This window comes from Chanos chanos, chromosome 12 (genome assembly GCF_902362185.1).
Source record: "Chanos chanos chromosome 12, fChaCha1.1, whole genome shotgun sequence".
Lineage (NCBI taxonomy): Eukaryota > Metazoa > Chordata > Actinopteri > Gonorynchiformes > Chanidae > Chanos > Chanos chanos.
This window is the reverse complement of record NC_044506.1, coordinates 11,649,422-11,668,314: the sequence shown is the minus strand read 5'-3', so window position 1 is coordinate 11,668,314 and position 18,893 is coordinate 11,649,422. Positions and strand designations below refer to the sequence as shown.

At 42.9% G+C, this 18,893-nt stretch overlaps 1 protein-coding gene across 1 annotated transcript in view; it reads right to left on the bottom strand.

Annotated features, from left to right (window-relative positions):
• Positions 1 to 1,404: 1,404 nt before the first annotated feature.
• csmd2 (CUB and Sushi multiple domains 2) overlaps positions 1,405 to 18,893 on the bottom strand; it is a 206,639-nt gene continuing 189,150 nt past the window's right edge. Inside the window, exons 55-70 of the mRNA XM_030789534.1 lie at positions 15,445 to 15,633; positions 15,101 to 15,274; positions 13,582 to 13,764; positions 10,923 to 11,099; positions 9,892 to 10,071; positions 9,457 to 9,630; positions 9,089 to 9,262; positions 7,927 to 8,000; positions 7,713 to 7,824; positions 7,226 to 7,405; positions 5,910 to 5,963; positions 5,253 to 5,414; positions 4,705 to 4,817; positions 3,619 to 3,706; positions 1,941 to 2,073; positions 1,405 to 1,564 (exon numbers count right to left, since the gene is read on the bottom strand). Of these exons, the coding sequence (XP_030645394.1) occupies positions 1,405 to 1,564; positions 1,941 to 2,073; positions 3,619 to 3,706; positions 4,705 to 4,817; positions 5,253 to 5,414; positions 5,910 to 5,963; positions 7,226 to 7,405; positions 7,713 to 7,824; positions 7,927 to 8,000; positions 9,089 to 9,262; positions 9,457 to 9,630; positions 9,892 to 10,071; positions 10,923 to 11,099; positions 13,582 to 13,764; positions 15,101 to 15,274; positions 15,445 to 15,633 (2,327 nt within the window). The remainder of the gene's footprint in view (positions 1,565 to 1,940; positions 2,074 to 3,618; positions 3,707 to 4,704; positions 4,818 to 5,252; positions 5,415 to 5,909; positions 5,964 to 7,225; positions 7,406 to 7,712; positions 7,825 to 7,926; positions 8,001 to 9,088; positions 9,263 to 9,456; positions 9,631 to 9,891; positions 10,072 to 10,922; positions 11,100 to 13,581; positions 13,765 to 15,100; positions 15,275 to 15,444; positions 15,634 to 18,893) is intronic.

The following is an 18,893-nucleotide window of genomic DNA, read 5'->3' as shown; positions in this document are numbered from 1 at the left end:
CTGTTCACCCAACAACAGAGAATGTGAGTGGGCTTCCCGTCTCTGGAAACACGGTACAGAAATAGCCTTCTTGTCTTTTTTGGCAAACGGCAGCGTCAAGAATCACAAACGTTCTTGCCATGCCACAAATTTACAGGAAGCTCCCCCAAGACAGAACAGAAACAGCAGACTTATATAGGAGCAGGGACGGGTTTAGCTTATACAATCTGTAGCAGCTGCAGCTGTCTCTAAGTTACATGTTTCTGTTTTTCACGTAGATGTTGTTGTTTTTTTATTTTTTTTTTTCTGCACCAATGTCAGGGAGTTTCTCATTTTAATGTTATTATTTTGTATATTTATAGATATTAAAAAAAGCTTCCTGTTTCCATCTATGCCCAGTTGTGCTGCCCGTGCTCATACATCTGGGGCATCTGTGTGGGCAGTCAAATGATCTCCTCAACAGTCTGTGAAGAAAAGATGAATGAATGCATGAAAGAGAGAGAAAGAGAGAAGGGAAATACAGACAGCAAGGGTGAAAGAAGGGATGTTTTAGAGGGATGTTTACCAGGCCAGAGATCAGAGATGAGATGATGGCACAAAAAGAAGAACAGGTTACAATCAAAATCGTATCAACACGGCCGTGACATACGCTATGTTAACATATTAAATACTCCAAAATAAACAAACAGAGGGGAAAAAAAAAAAAAAAAAACTGCTCATGAACCTCGTAATCATGCTAGGGCCTCATTATGAAATAAAAATTAGTGAGGCAGACTTAAAAGAAAGAAAGAGAAAAATCCAATTACAAATCAAGTTCCCAGTCTGCAGCTTAGATGGGCCACCATTAAGACAAACTTCTGAGGAGAAGCTATAAAACACTATGTTAAAACCTGACAATTTCCATTCCCCTGCCTCAGCAGTTTGTTCCCCTAGTCTGTCTGAGGTAGAAAACCAGGGTTATAAAGTCAGCTTTGGACTTCACACTTAGAGCAGTTTAAGGCCCCCCCGCCCCCACCCCTCCCCGTCTACGCTCAAACAAACTGCTTGCTGAAGACGCACTTTGGAGAAAGGATAGCAGAATTACAGAAAGAGATGACTCTGAGTCGTGCCAGAATATAGTAGAATACATGGTTGAATCTTTATCCTTACTTTGCTTTTTTTTCCAGATTATACACATTCATCCATGTTTGACTACAACCCTTGGTGCCTCCGCTAGTCTGTAGACCGTCAAACGCTCCCCGTTTAACACGCTGAACGAAACTGCTGGTCACCATTCGTATTGAAGCAATGACAGATAGAATCAAATCCTGAATCTGTGGTGAGATGTACACCTTGACTGAACTGTCCATGGGGATCGCCTGATATGCATTGCGACCGCAAAGGCTGTCTTTACGGCTGAGAACTTACCTCAGGAGAGGGCGGTCGCTATACGGCCGTGCAGACTGTGCTGACCGTGAACTCTGTCTCATTGGCCATGATGTCTGTGGGCTGAATGTTGCGGTCGTACATCGGGTTCTCGAAGGTTGCCCTTCCGTTGGTGTTCTCATGGCCTGCGTAGCCATTGAACGGTACTTTGGGTCTTTTCCTAAGGATTAGAAAACACAGACTTGTCAGCCCGTGATTGGTGGGTTTTAGAGACACTTACACAACAGAAACTTGTAGTCAGTAGGCGATTTGTAGGGGGGGGTGAGGGGGGATGCCATCCCCCTTGTTAGCAAAATGACCAAAATGCATCCCCCTTGTTTACCTGCCGTCCCCCTATATGCTCTATAGAGTAGTGTCAGTGACCACTGGGCCATCTCCACTGCTGGCCACTGGGCCATCCCACTGCTTATAGTCACCTACTGCTTACAGTACTGTTGCAATAACAGTGTAATATTAGATTCTTCTTATCTAATATGTTAGTCGGGCTCCAGTTGCCTGCGAAGAGCACATAGTCTGTGTTGTGTGTGCTTACTTACCGATGTTTATAGAGGTACAGGGCAAATCCTGCTATGATCATGGCTATAAAAGGCACTAAAATGGCTGCTGCCACTGAGCTGCTGTTGGAGGCAAAGTTGTAGCCTGGGTTCTCCCCTGTTGGGTCCAGGCCCTCTGTGAGAAAAACACAGAATGAGAAAAACAGTCCATTGAAGAGTTTCTGGCGGACTTTTATAACCCAAAGAAACATACAGTTTGCTTAGGCTTTTGGCTCTGGACACAAACTCCTTCTGAATTTCAAAACTAAGACAGATCCAAATTAGGTCAGATGAAAATCTTAATATTTGGTATAAGAACTACTGTAGATACACCATGTGATCAAGCATGTATTCAAATTCAGTTTAGTCCAACAGATAAACAAACAAACAAACAAATAAATACTAGCAACATATAAATACAATGAGAACAGAAAGTTTCTGAGCCTCACTTTTAGTAAAAAAAAATAAACTTCACAGACACGTTTGCTTTTGGAAGATGTCAAGCTTCATTATCGCCACAATGCATTCTAATTATTGACATCAACGCACTGCAAAGATGAAGTCATTTAGAATTCAGTTTTCAATTTCAACTGCACTGTCTCCCGGAGCACAAGAGAGTGACAGCCCACCTGTTCGTTGTACAACGCCAAAGACTTCCCCAATAAAGTCAAAGCTAAATTCAATTAACAGACTCAACAGTGCCAGCCCATCAAACCATCATCAAATAAGAGCTTGTGGAAGCACACACGGACAAACAAACACACACACACATACACACACACACACACACGCCATGGCATCGTTTATTAATAAATCTGCTGTTTGCTCAATCTGTCTGGCGATGTTGTAATGAGAGTCCATGCAGCTGTCATTTAGGGATGAAGGCACTCCTGTTTCATTACGGCAGGATTTCACAGAAGAGAACATACCGCCCCCACTGTCCACCCCCCCCACGGACCCCGCCCCTCCGTCCTTTCTTCCTTCAGCAACAGGCCCAAGTTTTCGCTTATTAATCTCCCTCTTTCCTCTCTCTGTCTCTCTCTCTCTCTGTTATTTTCTACTACGTATGCCAATAAACATTCATTAACACAAAGTAAATTGTAATGGGAACCTCGATGCTTGAATGCTCTACATCAGATTTACGTTGGCCTGCCATGTGGTCTCTGTTGCTTTACAGAAACATTATTGACACTTAGTTTTCACCCTCACATTGATCTTCAGGATGTCAGTTCAGTCTTGGGTTTCACAAATGTAACTTTGGAATAATGAAGCGAGGTCTTTTTCTACTCTCATTTTCCAGTTATTTTACTCTTCTTTCCTTGGTTTACACAAACGAGAGCTCTCTCTAACTCTCTAAAACTTACATATAATAGAGGAGTGTTTTCAGCAATGATGAGAAGTCATAAAAATGCAATATGAGTTAAGTAGCACATTAAAGGGAAAAAAGGGAGAAAAAAAAGAAAAAAAAAAAGGACAAATAACATCTCACAAAAAAATAAAAAATAAATTAAAAAATCAGCAAAAAAATCAGCAAAACATCTGTTATATTTTCCTTCAGGCAGAACTGAAAAACACTGCAGATATTTTAAAGCACTAAAATATAGGTAAAAATGTCTTACATCTGGCAGGTTTCTTTTGGGTTTTTTTTGGGGGGGGGGGGTGTTTGCTTGAGTAAACCTACCTAGTCTCTGAAGGCCGAACTGACCAAAGCCTTTTCCTCTGACAAATCCTTGGTACACAAAGGAGTTGGACGAGGGCATGTAAGACACCTGGATGGAAGTAAGAATAAACAATTAAACGCCTCATGATGTACGCTAGCATTTTTTCAAAATGTCAAATGTGAGCCTTTGAAAGGTAAAACGTGTCAGTGATGCAGAAACCGCTTAAGCCTGACATTCAGATTGAAGCACACTGTTCACTGTTCAGTCAGGCAAGCAAATGTGAACATATGCACTATTACACATGTATGTGTACTCACATGCATTCACACACAAACAAACACACACACAAACGCACAAACACAGGAACCTGGACATACACATGTATAGGCACACGCATACATACCCACGCACACACACGTGCATATGCACGCACAAACGCTCTCTCTCTCTCACACACACACACATACACATACACACACACACACTCACATTCATGACCCACATCCGCATTTTTAATTACATTCTCCCAGCTGCTTGTCTCTAGTGTGTGAGGGTGGGGGAGGGGGGCAAGATTACCAGCCAAAGATTTAACTCACATTTTAATTAAAAAGAAAACTTTATGTGGGGCTCTTGTTTTCCCAGGAGTGACAAGATACATGTGTGTAGTGTGTGTGGTGGTTTGGGGTCTGGGCCCAGACAAGAGCCCTTACAGCAGCCCGTCTCTGTGGAGAGGGCTCCTCTTGGCAGTACTATATGTATGTGGTATGTAGTATAAGACACACAGGGAATCTGGTATCACTATGGGCTGAGGCTGTTCTTTCATGTAGTCTGTAATTCAAATTGTGTGTTATCGTCAGAGACCGAATCATCACAGATTACAGTCTCACAGTAAATAAGACTTAAGCGTTTTTCAGGTCGTCCACCATTCCAAAATGCAGTCTGCGTTTAGTAGAATGTGTGTTAATATAAGAGACATCGTGCGTTAATATCAGAAACCACTGTCCCAAAGTGTTACAACCTAACAAGATTTCCTTTGTGTTGACCACACCTTGGGCAGTTGATGTGTGAAAGTAAAAGCATGTGAGAGAATCAAAGAAGTGACATACATGTCCATCCAGAGCCCAGTTGTCGATTTTGAACTTGTTGACAAAGATCTCTACAGGTCCTCGGATTTGATGTACCTGCAACAGCAGCTGAGCCTCTTCCCTTTTATAGATCCCTGAACAAATAGCAAGAGAAACACAGCAGACAGAAAAGCTCAGAGACAACAAAGCAACCACAAAGACGGGATATTAAGCAGTAGGAAACAGTTTAAGGAGGAGTGCATCGATGCTTTTTGACACTTCAGAAGATTTCAAAGTTTTATATCATTTTCAGAAATAAAAAAGATTTTTTTTTATCATTCTTATTCTTATTATTTTTTATCATATTGCCCATTATTTCATATTCATATTACATTCAATTGACTGTTGATGTTGATGCAAAAGTATGATATGTAACACAAGAGAAAAAGAAAAAAAAGTGTAAAGATAAATGTCCAATAAATTGCTTCCGATGTAACATTTTTTAAGCATCAGGTTCCTGTGTAGGCTAGAATGCACAGCGTGAATGTTTACGAGACATGGGAGGGGGGCCATGGAAGTCCCTCACTCACCAGCTAGATTGAGTTGTACTCCACTGTGGTCCATGAGGGTGCCGTTGACCCGGTTTGTAGATGGCTCAAAAGCAGTTATGCTCAGCATGGCTGGCTGCTTCTTCCCCAAGTACTCATATGACCCTCTCCATAGGGAGTTTTTAGCAAATACACCACTTGGCACTGAGACACAAGAAACAGAAAATCAGAGATGTTCAGAGAGAGAGAGAGAGAGAGAGAGAGAGAGAGAGAGACAGAGAGAGGGAGAAAAAAGAGAGGGGGAGAGAGAGAGGGACAGAAACAGAGAGAGGACAGAGAGAGAGAAAGAAAGAGAGAGAGGGAGGGAGGGAGAGAGAGAGAGAGAGAGAGAGAGAGAGAGAGAGAGAGGGACAGAAACAGTGAGAAGGATAGAAACAGAGAGGTGGAGTGAGAGAGAGAAATAGAGAGAGAGAGAGAGAGAGAAACTGCTACATCTTAAAGAATAATAATCAGTTACACATTTCATCTTGAGGCTTTTCATAATGTAGCAGGTAAAAAATGGAAGTGAGTAAAAGGGTGAGTAAATATTGGGAAGAATGTGGATATTTAGCTCTGTGAAATGGCCTGAGGCTGGAAAGCAAAATGCCTCTCTTTGTTTCTAATCACAACTGCTCCCATATTTGTCGTTGTTAGACTCACCTGGGGGTTTAGCATTGGGTGGCACAGTTCCCACACTCCTAGGTCTATTATCAGCTGGAGTGAGACACAGAGAGAGAGAGAGAGAGAGAGAGAGAGAGAGAGAGAGAGAACGAGGTAGAAAGACAGAGACGGTGACAGAGACACAGGGAGAAAGAGCAGGGTTTAATCAAACAGACTTCTCACCAACTTTACTGAGATTCCCAGGGTGCTGTTCGGGAGAAAATGTTCACACAAGTGACTGATGGTGACAAAAAACAGGGTCCCAGCATCTGCTGGGTATGCGCTAAATCTAACTTGCCTTTTCGCCTTATCGAATAATTATTTGATAATGCCAAGGCACAAGCGCGCACACGCACACACACACACACACACACACACACACACACACACCACAATCACAAAAGACAAGCGCGCTCACACTGAAAAACACATACATGCACAACCCATATGCATACACACACACACACACACACACACACACGCAGAGTGAAGAAAAATCTTTATTAGTTGTCAGGGAGCTAATGTGACACTATGTCAGCTTCTTCACTGGTGTTACTAATATTCCCACACTGCAAAGGTAGTGCCACATATTAGTAATTCTTAGCACAGGATCCTCTGAGTCTTCAGTAAAGGATATTGCTCTAAGTACGGTAAGTAGGAGTGGGAGGGGGAAAAAAAAGACAATTCTTTGCATAATATTCCAAGTCTATTTCTTCACATGTCGACAGTTCCACAGGAGCACAAGGAGTCATTTATCTGTCTGAGCTGTTTAGAGCAATCTGTGCAGTTCAAAACTACATTTCTCTGCAAAAAGTAATCAATGTCTAACATTGGACTAATCAGGCCTGTGCTAGTCCGAAATACCAATAATGGTGTGATAAATTGAGTATACCAACTGCACCAGGCTTGAAGACAAAACAGGTACACAAAGTGATTCATCAACCGCTGCGAGAGAGGAAACCACAGAGTGGAGAAATGCACAAAACCTGATTCATTAGCTCACTCAGATATTAAAGGTGGCACATAGCCTTAATATTTTAAACAACATGTGAAATTATTCATTTTTAAATAGCAGTAGAATTGAGTGGCAGCTCCTGGCTTGTGTTGTGTTTGTAAGCCTGCCTGTTTATGCTTGTGTGTGGTATGTGTACAACAAAGAGCAAGGGAGAAATAGAGGAAGAGTAAGAGAGAGAGAGAGAGAGAGAGAGAGAGAGAGAGAGAGAGAGAGAGAGAGAACATGGCAGAGAACTGGAGAGATAATATTTCATTGTTTGAATTCTGACTGTGTGCGTATTTGTGCAGCAGCGGGTACATACCTGTGCACAGTGGTGGCTTCCCAGTCCAGCTGCCGTCGGCGCGGCAGGTCCGATGCTCCGACCCTCCTGCAAGGTAAAAGCCGGGCTGGCAGGTGTAGATAAGGGTGTAACCCAAAGAGGGCAGTTCTATAGCACTAACATCTGCCTGTGCTGGAAGCTCCGGTTGACCACAATGATGTGCTGAGGAGAAGGGAGGAGAGGCAAGGAAAGAGGCAGAGAGGAGAAGAGGGGAGAAGAGAGGAGACAAAACGAGAGAGCTGTGAGACTGCACACTAAATTACACACGCTGTATGTGAAACCAAACAAAAGTGACAGTTGCGCGGTGTAACGATCGATCACTTTGCATTATTTACTTTCCGAGATAAAAAACAAAAACAAAAACAAAAACAGTTATAAGCACTGACAAAAAAAGAAAAAGAAAAAGAAAAAGAAAAAGGAAAAAAAAAACCCTAAGACTTGGAAGAAAGAGAACAAGCAAGTTACTTACCAATGCACTCAGGCAGTATGCCACTCCAGGTTAGGTTGGGGAGACAGGTACGCGAGATGGAGCCCAGGAGCAGGTAGCCCTTACGGCAGCTGTAGAACACTGAGCTTCCAATCTGCGGAGGAGACAAGCACCACAAAACCCAGCCTATGAGGGATGTACACACTCAGAGAGGAAAACAGACAGAGCCCATTAACTATCAGTAGTAAGTCTGTACCTGGTAACCCTGTGTGTTGTTCTGATGTCCATAGGTGGGTGTGCCGGGATCAATACAGCTGGTGTGACTGGGATCTGGAATACAAAACCCAAAGCCATTATAATCCATTACACTGATTTAAATCCCATTAAACCTTTGCCTCACAATACTTATGTGTGGCATTCACAGTTTTAGTTTAACTGTATCTCGAAACAGCAAGCCTGAATATCTTTGAACATAGCGTCACAATGCAACCAAAACATGCTCAGTTAAACTGGTTGACTTAATATCAGATTCAGTGCATGTGGATACATCATAGCTGCCCATTTCATTTCAGCCATTCTCCTCATCACATCTAACAGAATACCTATAGTCAGTACTATTCAGTTACAAACTCAGTTATAACTCAGTTATATATGTACTAATAAACCTTTTTACAAAAACTGTCCATATAATGATACATGGCAAAAAGAATATAAGTGATAGCAAGGTAATAGAGTAAAATTAATTGCAACAGTTGAAAAAATTGAAAAAGATCAGTTATGATTTATAAGTTATTTGCCGATATACCAATTTACCGATCCATAATTTAAGACAAAGAGTTCCGGTTTATTGCTTTGATTTTTGATCCACATTCTAACCTTGTTGTCATGGTTGGAACAGCATAAAAGTCACAGAGTGTTCAAACTAATAGGATTATTATGTGCACCTTCTGTTTTTTGACCTTTCAAAAACTGCACATCTTCCAAGATTGTACAAATGAACTAGTCAGTCTCAGCTCAGACCATATGTTTATGTAACGGTTAGCATTATTTAACAACTGAACATCGGAGGAATGTGATTGGACCATTTTTTCTGACTTTTGTTTCAATTCAACAACTTAGCAAGTTCTAGCTGTTATCTTACTTCCTGTAATTAACATGGTTTTTGCCTGTTTCTGCCTACTTATTCAAAAAAACCGATTCCCGCGCTGCCTAATCCCCTGTGGCGATGCTCCCATACTGTGCCTTAACCCAGAGGGGACATTTTCACTCCAGGATTCCTGTCTAAATGTCAAACTCAGGTATGGAAACTAATTTAACATTATAATTACTTACATTATGAGAAAGACTACTGGTCAAATAAAAAAAAAAAAAAAAAAAAAGTTATTAATATGAATTATTCAACACATTAAGAGCCTTGCCTATGCATGACGGCTGGGTCCCACTCCATGTTCCGTCGTACTGACAGTACCGACGCTGAGAGCCGACCAAAACCAGGGGCGGAAAGCATGAGAAGGACACGGAAGAGAGGTACGTGAAGCCCCGATCCTCTCGTCGACCTTGGGCCGGCATGCCCGGATCCCCACAGAACACAGCTACAGAGGGAATAGATATTGCATGTAAAATTTAATAGGATGTTTGTTTTCTTATACTGAACAGGCGAACGTTTGTGGCGCTTCTTCAAACCACAGACACAAAGCTTTGCACTACATTACAACATAGCCTTTGAGTTGAGTGCACATAACTATGCAAACAAATCTGGTGAATTTTTTTTAAGATTGACTCTTACGGAAACACTGTGGTCGCTCGCCGCTCCAATTTCCCGTGCCCTGGCAGGTTAGGACGGTGGGCAGGGAGAGCTGGTAACCTTGGTTACAGGTGTAGCTAATGCTGGAGCCCCACTGAAAGTCTGTGCCTATCACCTGACCATTAGGAATGGTGGGTGGAGGGCCACACACAATAGCTACAGGAGAACATAAATTACATTAAGACACTGATAGAGGCAGTCCAGCTACATTACAGAAGTGATGTGAAACTGTTAGATGAAACTAGAGAACAAATGAAACAGAAAATGCTCAGCTTGTCTTGTGTAACTCTAAAACAAATGAGAAAGGCTAACAACACACACACCAGTGCACATTATCTGAAAACTCATAGATTGTATTTCTCTGCCAAATCACAGAGGGATTAAACATGACATTTTTTGGCTTGTGTCACTCGTTACCTTTACAGACGGGTTTGGTACCATTCCAAGTTCGGTCCTTAGTGCAGACAAGAGTGGAAGCACGGTCCACATCCATGGTGAAACCAGGTGAGCACTGAAAAGTGACACTTCGGCCATATGTGAAGTCACTACCCAGGCGAAGACCATTAGCAGGCACTCCTGGGTCTCCACAATTAATGACTGCACATGGAGGGAGAGACAGAGATGTTCAGGAGAGAGAAAAAGTAGGAGGGAGGTAAAGATCACATCGTGACTGGTGTAATCTTACAAATGAATTGAGCTGAATTGGCACAAGTTCCAGATTGTCCTCTGTTGTGAAAGATCAAAACAATAAAAAAAGCATTTTCATACTTATGGAGTCGTAAAAAAAAAAAGTGAGACAAGACGTTATGTTTTATCACGCTAAATGGTGCTTCTAAACTAATGAAGTGTTTTAGGAAAGCACTTTAAGTAGCCTCTTTCCCGCTCATATTACATTTTGCCTCAATTTAACAGTCTTAAACAAAGACTGGTTTTATGTTATATTACATCAGCAGTTCAGTCAAGTATCAGTCCCTGAAGTCTGGCCAACACCAGCAAAATCTTTGTACAAAAGAAATTAGCTTGTCTTGTAGCCATGATGTCTGTCTGTGTCCTCCTTTTTGCTCTGAGCCTGATTCTGTCCATTGTGTTTCTGGAGTGAGGCTACTCCTGCTTGTACATGCTTGTGTTAAGGGGAAGGACAGCTAATCTCTATCTCACTGACACAGTCCTGCCACTCAGGAGCCTCTGATCGGTTCGTGCATGGTGGCGGGACAATGGGCAGACGCCGTCCCTCATTACAAGGCCCCGGTCCCACAATGCAACGAAAGGCTTTATCCACACAAAAACCTATTCATTTTCAGCCTATGGATTCCATTTGAAATTCAGAGAGGTTTGGCATAGCGCCTCTTCAAAAAAAAAAATCTCTCTGTAAATCCCATCAGACACAGCCGAATTTTGAGAGCGAAAGGCTTGGAGCTGAGATGATGTGAGGAGGGGAAAACGGGTACCTGTGCATTCAGGCATATCTCCAGTCCAGGTGCCGTTGACGGTACAGTGGCGAGTCAGAAGTCCAGTGGAGTAATAACCCTCACGGCAGGCGTACGTGATAGAGCGGGAAAAAACCAGGCCATCGTGAAACAGAATCTGAGCGTTCCTCGGAGTGCCAGGGTTTCCACAAGAGACCACTTGAGAGAGAGAGAGAGAGAAAGAGAGAGAAAGAGAGAGTGAGAAGAAGAGAATTGACAGTTGAGTTGAGGAGAGCGTATGTTGAGCGCATGTGTGTGTCTGCTGGGAGTATTAAAGAAAAAAAAAAAAAAGCGATTTTATAATACCAGGTAAAAAAAAAAAAAAATGAAATCCCTGAATTCTTGGCGTAGCTAGCGACAAGCAGGGCAACAGCAAGACACTGAATTAATCATGAGCTCTGCTCCCCTCTTTGGTCCCATCTCTGTTCCTCTCAACACTTCATTCATTTGGCCTTCAGAATCCAAATTCACAGACAAATTTACCACAGGACCTCTTCTGCACTAAGCTCCCTGCCCCACCGTGAAGCAGCTGGGAGCCGCTCGGAGGCCCGTGCCAACGCAGAGCAGGTGGTCACACACCCCTGGCCGTGGAGGACAGTGGTGTGGGCAAGAGGACTGACTGACTACTGAAATACAGAAAGTGACTGGAATATCAATTAGTCTGATAAGCCTTTTCACAGGAAATTAAATTCTCATCGAGGCTCCTGAGGAATTTTTAATAATAGGCTACGGCATTAAGAACTTCCATCTCTGTTTCAGACATTTTAGGTTTTTCTGTGTCTTGGTCAACCAAATAGATTTTGACATCTTTGCTCCTTGGCCTTTTTTTATCTTTCCTTTTTTAAGCATGATCGTAATGGAGACACAGACAAAGGACTCAGGTCTCCTTGATCTTAATGTACTTCAGAGCCATGTGTTTTTATAGTGCATTTAGAATGTATGTATGTAAATGTATGGAGAGAGCTTAGGCAATTATCGATTTTTTAAATGTTTACATGTTCTTAGAGACCATTTTTCTTAGAACTGTCACTACTCTGAAGTTTAGACACACATGCATGTACAACAATAGTTTAGTGGTGGAATCAATAACGTTGCAAGTACAATCCCCTGCCCAACCACACACACACACACACGCACGCACACACGCACGCACGCACACGCACACGCACACGCACACACAGGCACACATGAGTGTGATACATATGTTGTTACAGCACAAAAAACTTTAAGTATCCATGAAGATACAGCATGCTGTAAAGCAAATCTGGAATTATAGGCAAGTAATTAGATGGAGAAGAAAAGAGTGATCTTAAAAATGTCAGGCATCTCCACATGGCTAACTAACTGGAGAATTTTAGGTCCTCTGACACACCCTCTCTGAAATGACTGACCAGCTCAGTATCTGGTTTACAGTAGACATCATCTTTGTGAATTCCTAACATTTTTTGCTCTCTCTTTTCTCCTCCAGGTAACTGCCTGCCTAGATTTCACATCTGCTTCATTCTGCTGTGCCTTCATGGATACTTAGAGAGAGAGAGAGAGAGAGAGAGAGAGAGAGAGAGAAGACAAAGCATACTGTACAGTGTGCTATTCTAGTGGGTCTAACATACTTGTTTGGGATTCACTGAGCAAGATGGACTACTTGTTTGGAGGACTGTAGTGAACATGCAGAAGTGAGTAAAACATGTGCACACTGCAAGCACTACTGCACTCAATACAAAAGCATAACTATATAGAGATGGTCAGAAAACATTTTTTACCTTCTCTCTGTTTTTATTAAAAGAATGAAATTCAAAATGGATAGTTCAAAATGTATTATTAAAAATAAAGGCTGAAAACATTAGCATAGATACTACAGAGAGAGACAGTCAAGCTAAGGTGATGAATCTCCCACGTCTAAATGCTGATTTATACTTCTGCATAAGCTCTACGCGCAGCCTATGCGAGAGGCCTATGCCATTGTGAACATTTATACTTGTTCGTTGGTGTGTCTGCGTCGCTCTGTAATTAAAGCTTCAAAACGTTACTTTGCGGTGGGGTTTCTTTGCCTGTTGAATTTCTTCGTGCGTTACAAACAGTGGTGAGAATAGTGCTGAATAAATAGTTGGAATTCAGTCTTTGCACAGCAATACCTATAAAACAAGTCTTCCGTTAAAAAGAAGGACTAGTTTCTAAACTTTGGGGGACAAACAAACGGAGCTCTCAAAATAACGTGCACTCAGTTCACTGTTTGGCCAGATATTTTTCAGTGGCGACTGAAACCGAGCAGATCATGTTGGAGTTGGAGCTAACGAATGTTGAACAACATTAACTTTTACTGAAATTACTGCAACGCAGAAGAGACAGAAGACGTTGAAGGAGATGGTGTGTATGACCATTGAACTGACTAAGGCAGAAGGAGGATGATGCTACCAATCCAATCCATTCACAGTTGTTGCGGTCAGCGTTGACGCACGTCGGCGAGACACGTAATTACACTTCTGGGGAGGTGTGCGTCGGGCTACGGCGTGGGGTACACGGCTATGCAGAGCCTATGCCGTATCTATGGCGTAGATTCAACGCAGAAGTTTAAATTGGCCTTAATCCAGTAGTCTAAATGTCTAATCCAGTAGACATTTCTGAGGCTTTGACTGAGGCTTACCATGACACTCAGGCTGGGTGCCCACCCAGGAGCCATTGGCTAAACAGGTGCGTTCAGAGGAGCCTCTCAGAACATAGCCAGGCTCACAGCTAAAGCGCACCACGCTCCCAACAGAGAACTCTTCTCCCAGCCGAATACCGTGGACCGGAACACCGGGGTCACCACACAGGCCGTGAGACTCCCCTGAAACAACAAAAGATTCATTACACACACACACACACACACACACACACAAAAAATAACAATACATAAAGCAGCAGCCGAGGACATGGACGCAGACATGGACCAGAGATTAATGATGTTTTCAACCAAAGCATTGGCTAAGGTTGCATCTAAACAATGGCATAGTCTGGTCAGGCATTGTCCGATAAAATGTTATACAATCCACAGCTTACAGGAATTGTCAAGGGGGTATGAACACAGGCATAAGCCTATCACAGAATATAACAGTCAACATAACATATGCTTCTTTACTCTGATTATCAGAAATGTTTTTTTTTATGCTGTAAAAACATCCACATATATTTCTGCAGGAACGGAGAGCACTAAACATACTGTAAGCACAGAAATATGTTTTGCGCTCTGGGCATAACTAAGCGTGATGTAATTTAGATTATAATTTAGATTAGAGAAAAAAGAGTAAGAGGTATGAGTGAGGCTTGTGTTGAGGTGATAATTAAGTGTGGGTAAGAGCACAGTTGGGACTGCAAATTTGGTCTGGATCATCTGTTCCTAGCATGGACTCATCTGTTGTTAGGTATGCTTATAATTCAATGATTCTGTTTGTACATTTTCAAATTATCTCCACATTTCCCAAACGCAGCCTTTGGTTTAACTCTGTTCTTAAAAGTGAAGGTCTAATCACTTTTTTGAGATTCTGAAAACATAACAGAAGTTTTCCCCAGGTTCAGAACTAACAGTTCTGGGTTGTTTAACTTTGAGAGAACAAATTATTTTGTGCAGGAAAAAAAAAAAAAAAAAAAGATCTGTCTATGAGTACTTAAGAAATGGAGAAAGCTGGCAATATCTGGAAATATATGAATGTCATGAATTGTGACATTAAACTGTCAGAGCAGTTTTACTGCCAGGATGAGGAGCCATTGGCATATGTGCGGGTGACCAGGGACTGACGTCTTTACGGTGGACCAGAGTAGCTCATAACCTGGAGGGCATGTGGGAGTTCATATCCCAGCACCCAGTATGAGAAGATTAAAGCACTTTATGAGGAGAAACACAGCTCACCCTTGAGGTGTACACTCAGACATCTATTCCATTGACTGTTCATTTAGAAAGACTCTTCAAGCTATCTCTTGCGCCTGTTTTCACTTAAGAGTGATGCGATTTAAGAAAAAAAAAAGAAAGAAAAAAATCTTGCAATGAAGTGGGTTAGGGAAACCAGTTTGAAAAGCCAGACTTCTAAGACGCAGATGTTGAGATATTTGCTTGTGTTGATTTACTCTTGCCCTTGTGGAACTTATGGAGTGTGGATGAAGAGCAGAGCATAGGGGGTTGTCAGTACCAGAGCAGTGTGGCTGAGACCCACTCCACTGGCCGTCCAGTTGGCACATGCGGGTGGTGTTACCCACGATGGAGCGCTGGCCGATGCAGCTGAAGCGGATGACCGAGCCCACTGTACGCTTGTCTCCAGAGATCTGGGCATATGGAGGCACACTGGGACGATCACACAATACCACTGAAGGGAAAAGAGAAAGAGTGAGAGAGAGAGAGAGAGAGAGAGAGAGAGAGAGAGATGGAAATTTTGTCTTTAACATTTACCTATACACAACTGACTCAATGGTAAAAACAAAACATCTGTCGAGTTGAGCGGGCTGTTATTTAAACAAGAGCAAGTCATTTACTCACAGAGACACTTCGGGAGAGAGCGATCCCAAGTCCCATCTCCTTGACAGGTCAGAGTGCTTGTGCCAAGCAGATAGTAACCTGGATTACAGGTATAAGAGACGGTGGTCTGGAAACTGTAGCGATGGGGGCCACCAGACAGGACTTGTCTGACACTGTTTTCCACATGGCCTGGTTCTGTGCAGTTCACAACTGCACAACAAAACAGAGAACAAACCCAATGATAAATATTCAATGATCTATAAGTCTGTTCACTCATCCATCCATCCATCCATCCGATCCATCATACAACCAACAACTCTAAAGCAAACCTCTTAAGCCCCTTCCCTAACCCCACAAGGAAAAGAAATCCTCATGTAAAGTAGAGAGGAGTAATAGTTCCTTTCAGAGCTGGGTAGAGATAAATTGGGAGTGGAGATGAATGAAGAAAAGGCAATGAGAGAGAAGGACTTGCATGTCAGCTTCAGCCAGATGGAGAGTTAGAGAGTGATCGAGGGCAGAGGAGTGAGATGGAGAAGTCAGACAGAAATTAGCAGCGCACTTATGCCCGTTCTCTCTGCCCCCCCCAAACCCCCCAGCCCCTCCCATTCGCTCTTCCCACCCCCCCACCCCCCCAACCCGTCAATGCCCATCTGTGGAACATCAGATGGCATCGGCTCGGTCTCCCAATCAATCAGGGATAAGAGGCTGGCACTGGTTTGGCGAGAACGAGGAGCAGGGAGCAAAACACGCTCGGTCGGCGCAAGCAGCATTAAAATTCACGACAGATGTTATCAATAGGCTATCCACCCAATGCTTGCACAGAAAGAGAGAGAGAGAGAGAGAGAGAGAGAGAGAGAGAGAGAGAGAGAGAGAGAGAGAGAGAGAGAGAGAGAGAGAGACCCTGGCTATTTATACTGCAATGACACGATGATGGAGACGTGAGTGGGTGAGACAGATGGGCCCATCCAAACGAGGGGACGCCCTTCCGCTGAGTGGCTAAAAGCCTGCCTGTCGGACGTGAGTTGGGCTACAGAGACACTCCGCTCCCTGAAGCGGGTCGTAGCTTTTTTTACTTCAAACTGTCATCATTTCTGCCCAGCTCCTTTTATGACGAGGCATGAACGAAAATATAGAGGGAACGATCTATTACTATACGCGTGATCACGCAGCTTGTAGCTTTTTGAAACTAAACACCGATGGGTTGGGTCAAGACACTCCTGTTCTGGATGATATGAGTAACTGAACTGTGAAAACATAAGGGTCCCTTCGATCAAGCACACTCAATATGGGGAAAATATGTTACACATATGTTTTATTTCAACCTATGAGGACTATAAATACTCACTCAAAGACTATAAAAACTGGAAAAGAGGTGAAGCTATCAGGAAGGACTTAAGTGGACTCACAGAGCACAAAGGGTCTGAATGTGTTCTCTCCACTACTGGACAAGGCTAGAATATATAAACTCTTGAGTGGAGACCACATTTTCAACAGCAGCAGTTGTACTGAGCTCTGTGGGACCGTAATGAACTCACCGTGTGCTAATTACTTTAAAAGCCCCTTGAGTTACTTGTGAAAAAGAATTGGCTAAAACTGCCTAATCGTGCTCGGAACCTTTCATGTATTAGCGTCACTAGGTTGCTGATATGTGGCGCCGTCATTTCCAATTTACACTGTAAGACTAGCACACATAGTTATAACACCTATTCAATTTGTCAAGACTGCTTTGAGAGAAATAGAGTGACAGAGAGAGAGAGAGAGAGAGAGAGAGAGAGAGAGAGAGAGAGAGAGAGAGAGAGAGAGAGAGAGAGACAGAGAGAGGGAGAGAGAGAGAGAGAGCGAGAGAGAGAGAGAGAGAGTGAGAGAGAGAGAGAGAAAGAGAGAGAGAGGGAGAGAGAGAAATAGAGTGATAGAGAGAGAGAGACAGAGAGAGAGAGACAGAGACAGAGAGAGACAGAGAGAGGGAGAGAGAGAGAGAGAGCGAGAGAGAGAGAGAGAGTGAGAGAGAGAGAGAGAGAAAGAGAGAGAGAGAGAGAGGGAGAGAGAGAAATAGAGTGATAGAGAGAGAGAGAGAGAGAGAGAGAGAGAGAGAGAGGGAGAGAGAGAGAGAGAAAGAGAGAGAGAGAGAGAGGGAGAGAGAGAAATAGAGTGATAGAGAGAGAGAGACAGAGAGAGAGAGACAGAGACAGAGAGAGACAGAGAGAGGGAGAGAGAGAGAGAGAGCGAGAGAGAGAGAGAGAGTGAGAGAGAGAGAGAGAAAGAGAGAGAGAGAGAGAGGGAGAGAGAGAAATAGAGTGATAGAGAGAGAGAGAGAGAGAGAGAGAGGGAGAGAGAGAGAGAGAGAGAGAGAGAAAGAGAGAGGGAGAGACAGAGAGAGAGAGAGAGAGAGAGAGAGAGAGCTTTACAACATGGACGTATTTGTGCTACCATCCTTTGGCCACAGTCCCCCTTTTCTTTTTTTTTTTTTTTTTTGCAGAGTAGCAGAGCCATTGCTATGGATTTTAGAAGGCCATTTTAGAGATGCTTGCACCTCGCTCTGACACAAATTGGTGCTGATTAGAGGGGGTTTGTGAGTGCTTGCTGAATTATTGATGCGACTTTCAGCTTCCGTTTTTTTTTTTTTTTTAAAGATGGGCTCCTTTTCTGCCATTAGGAGCCATTCTTTTGCTCCTGCCGCTAATGATCTGCCCTGATGGCGGAGAGATGATGGCCGCCTAAGCCGGATATCAACAGACCACTTTAACTTGCCTAAGCCAAAGTAAACATGCGTTTATAAAATAAAGCCAGGGGAGGAAGAAGAGGAGCGAAAATGTGACTCAGAGATTATAATTAACATGATAAATCGGATAAATCTGACAATGAGAGCTCTAATCTTCTTATGCATTCACATCTCCTGTCCTCTCATTACAAACTCCCTCCCAACCCTTACATTACCCTGACAAATACTGCATAGCAACCAAGAAAAACAGTCTTTTGAAGTCAAATGCAGTGAGGACGTACAGCAGTGAACGTTTAGAGAAACACTCCATCATACCAGCATTCTCTCGCAAACCTTTAGAAAAACTACTACGCCAAGCGTTCTCACTGTTTCTGTTTTATACTCCAATTCAAAGGCTCATTCATTACTCATGAATACATTTCTGCTTTTCTTTTTAATCTGAAGAATTCTAGAACTCTTCTCAGACAGACCCCATATTGAGGAGAGGAGAAATCCTTTAATGTGACATGCTGTCATTGACTGAAGCTCTCCGCCAATCAGCTGTCACATTAGGGATATAACCCCATCTTAAGGCCATCTCTGAGCCTGTCATCATCGCTCAGCTGGTGCCTTTAAAAAAGTCAAAGCACGTAATGTGGTAGGAACCTTCTAATTTCATGGGACCTACTTGAAGGAGCTCGCTCACTTTTTTTTTTTTTTTTACCCCCACTCTTGAATGGCTTATCACACTTAAATGTGAAATGTCGTACCC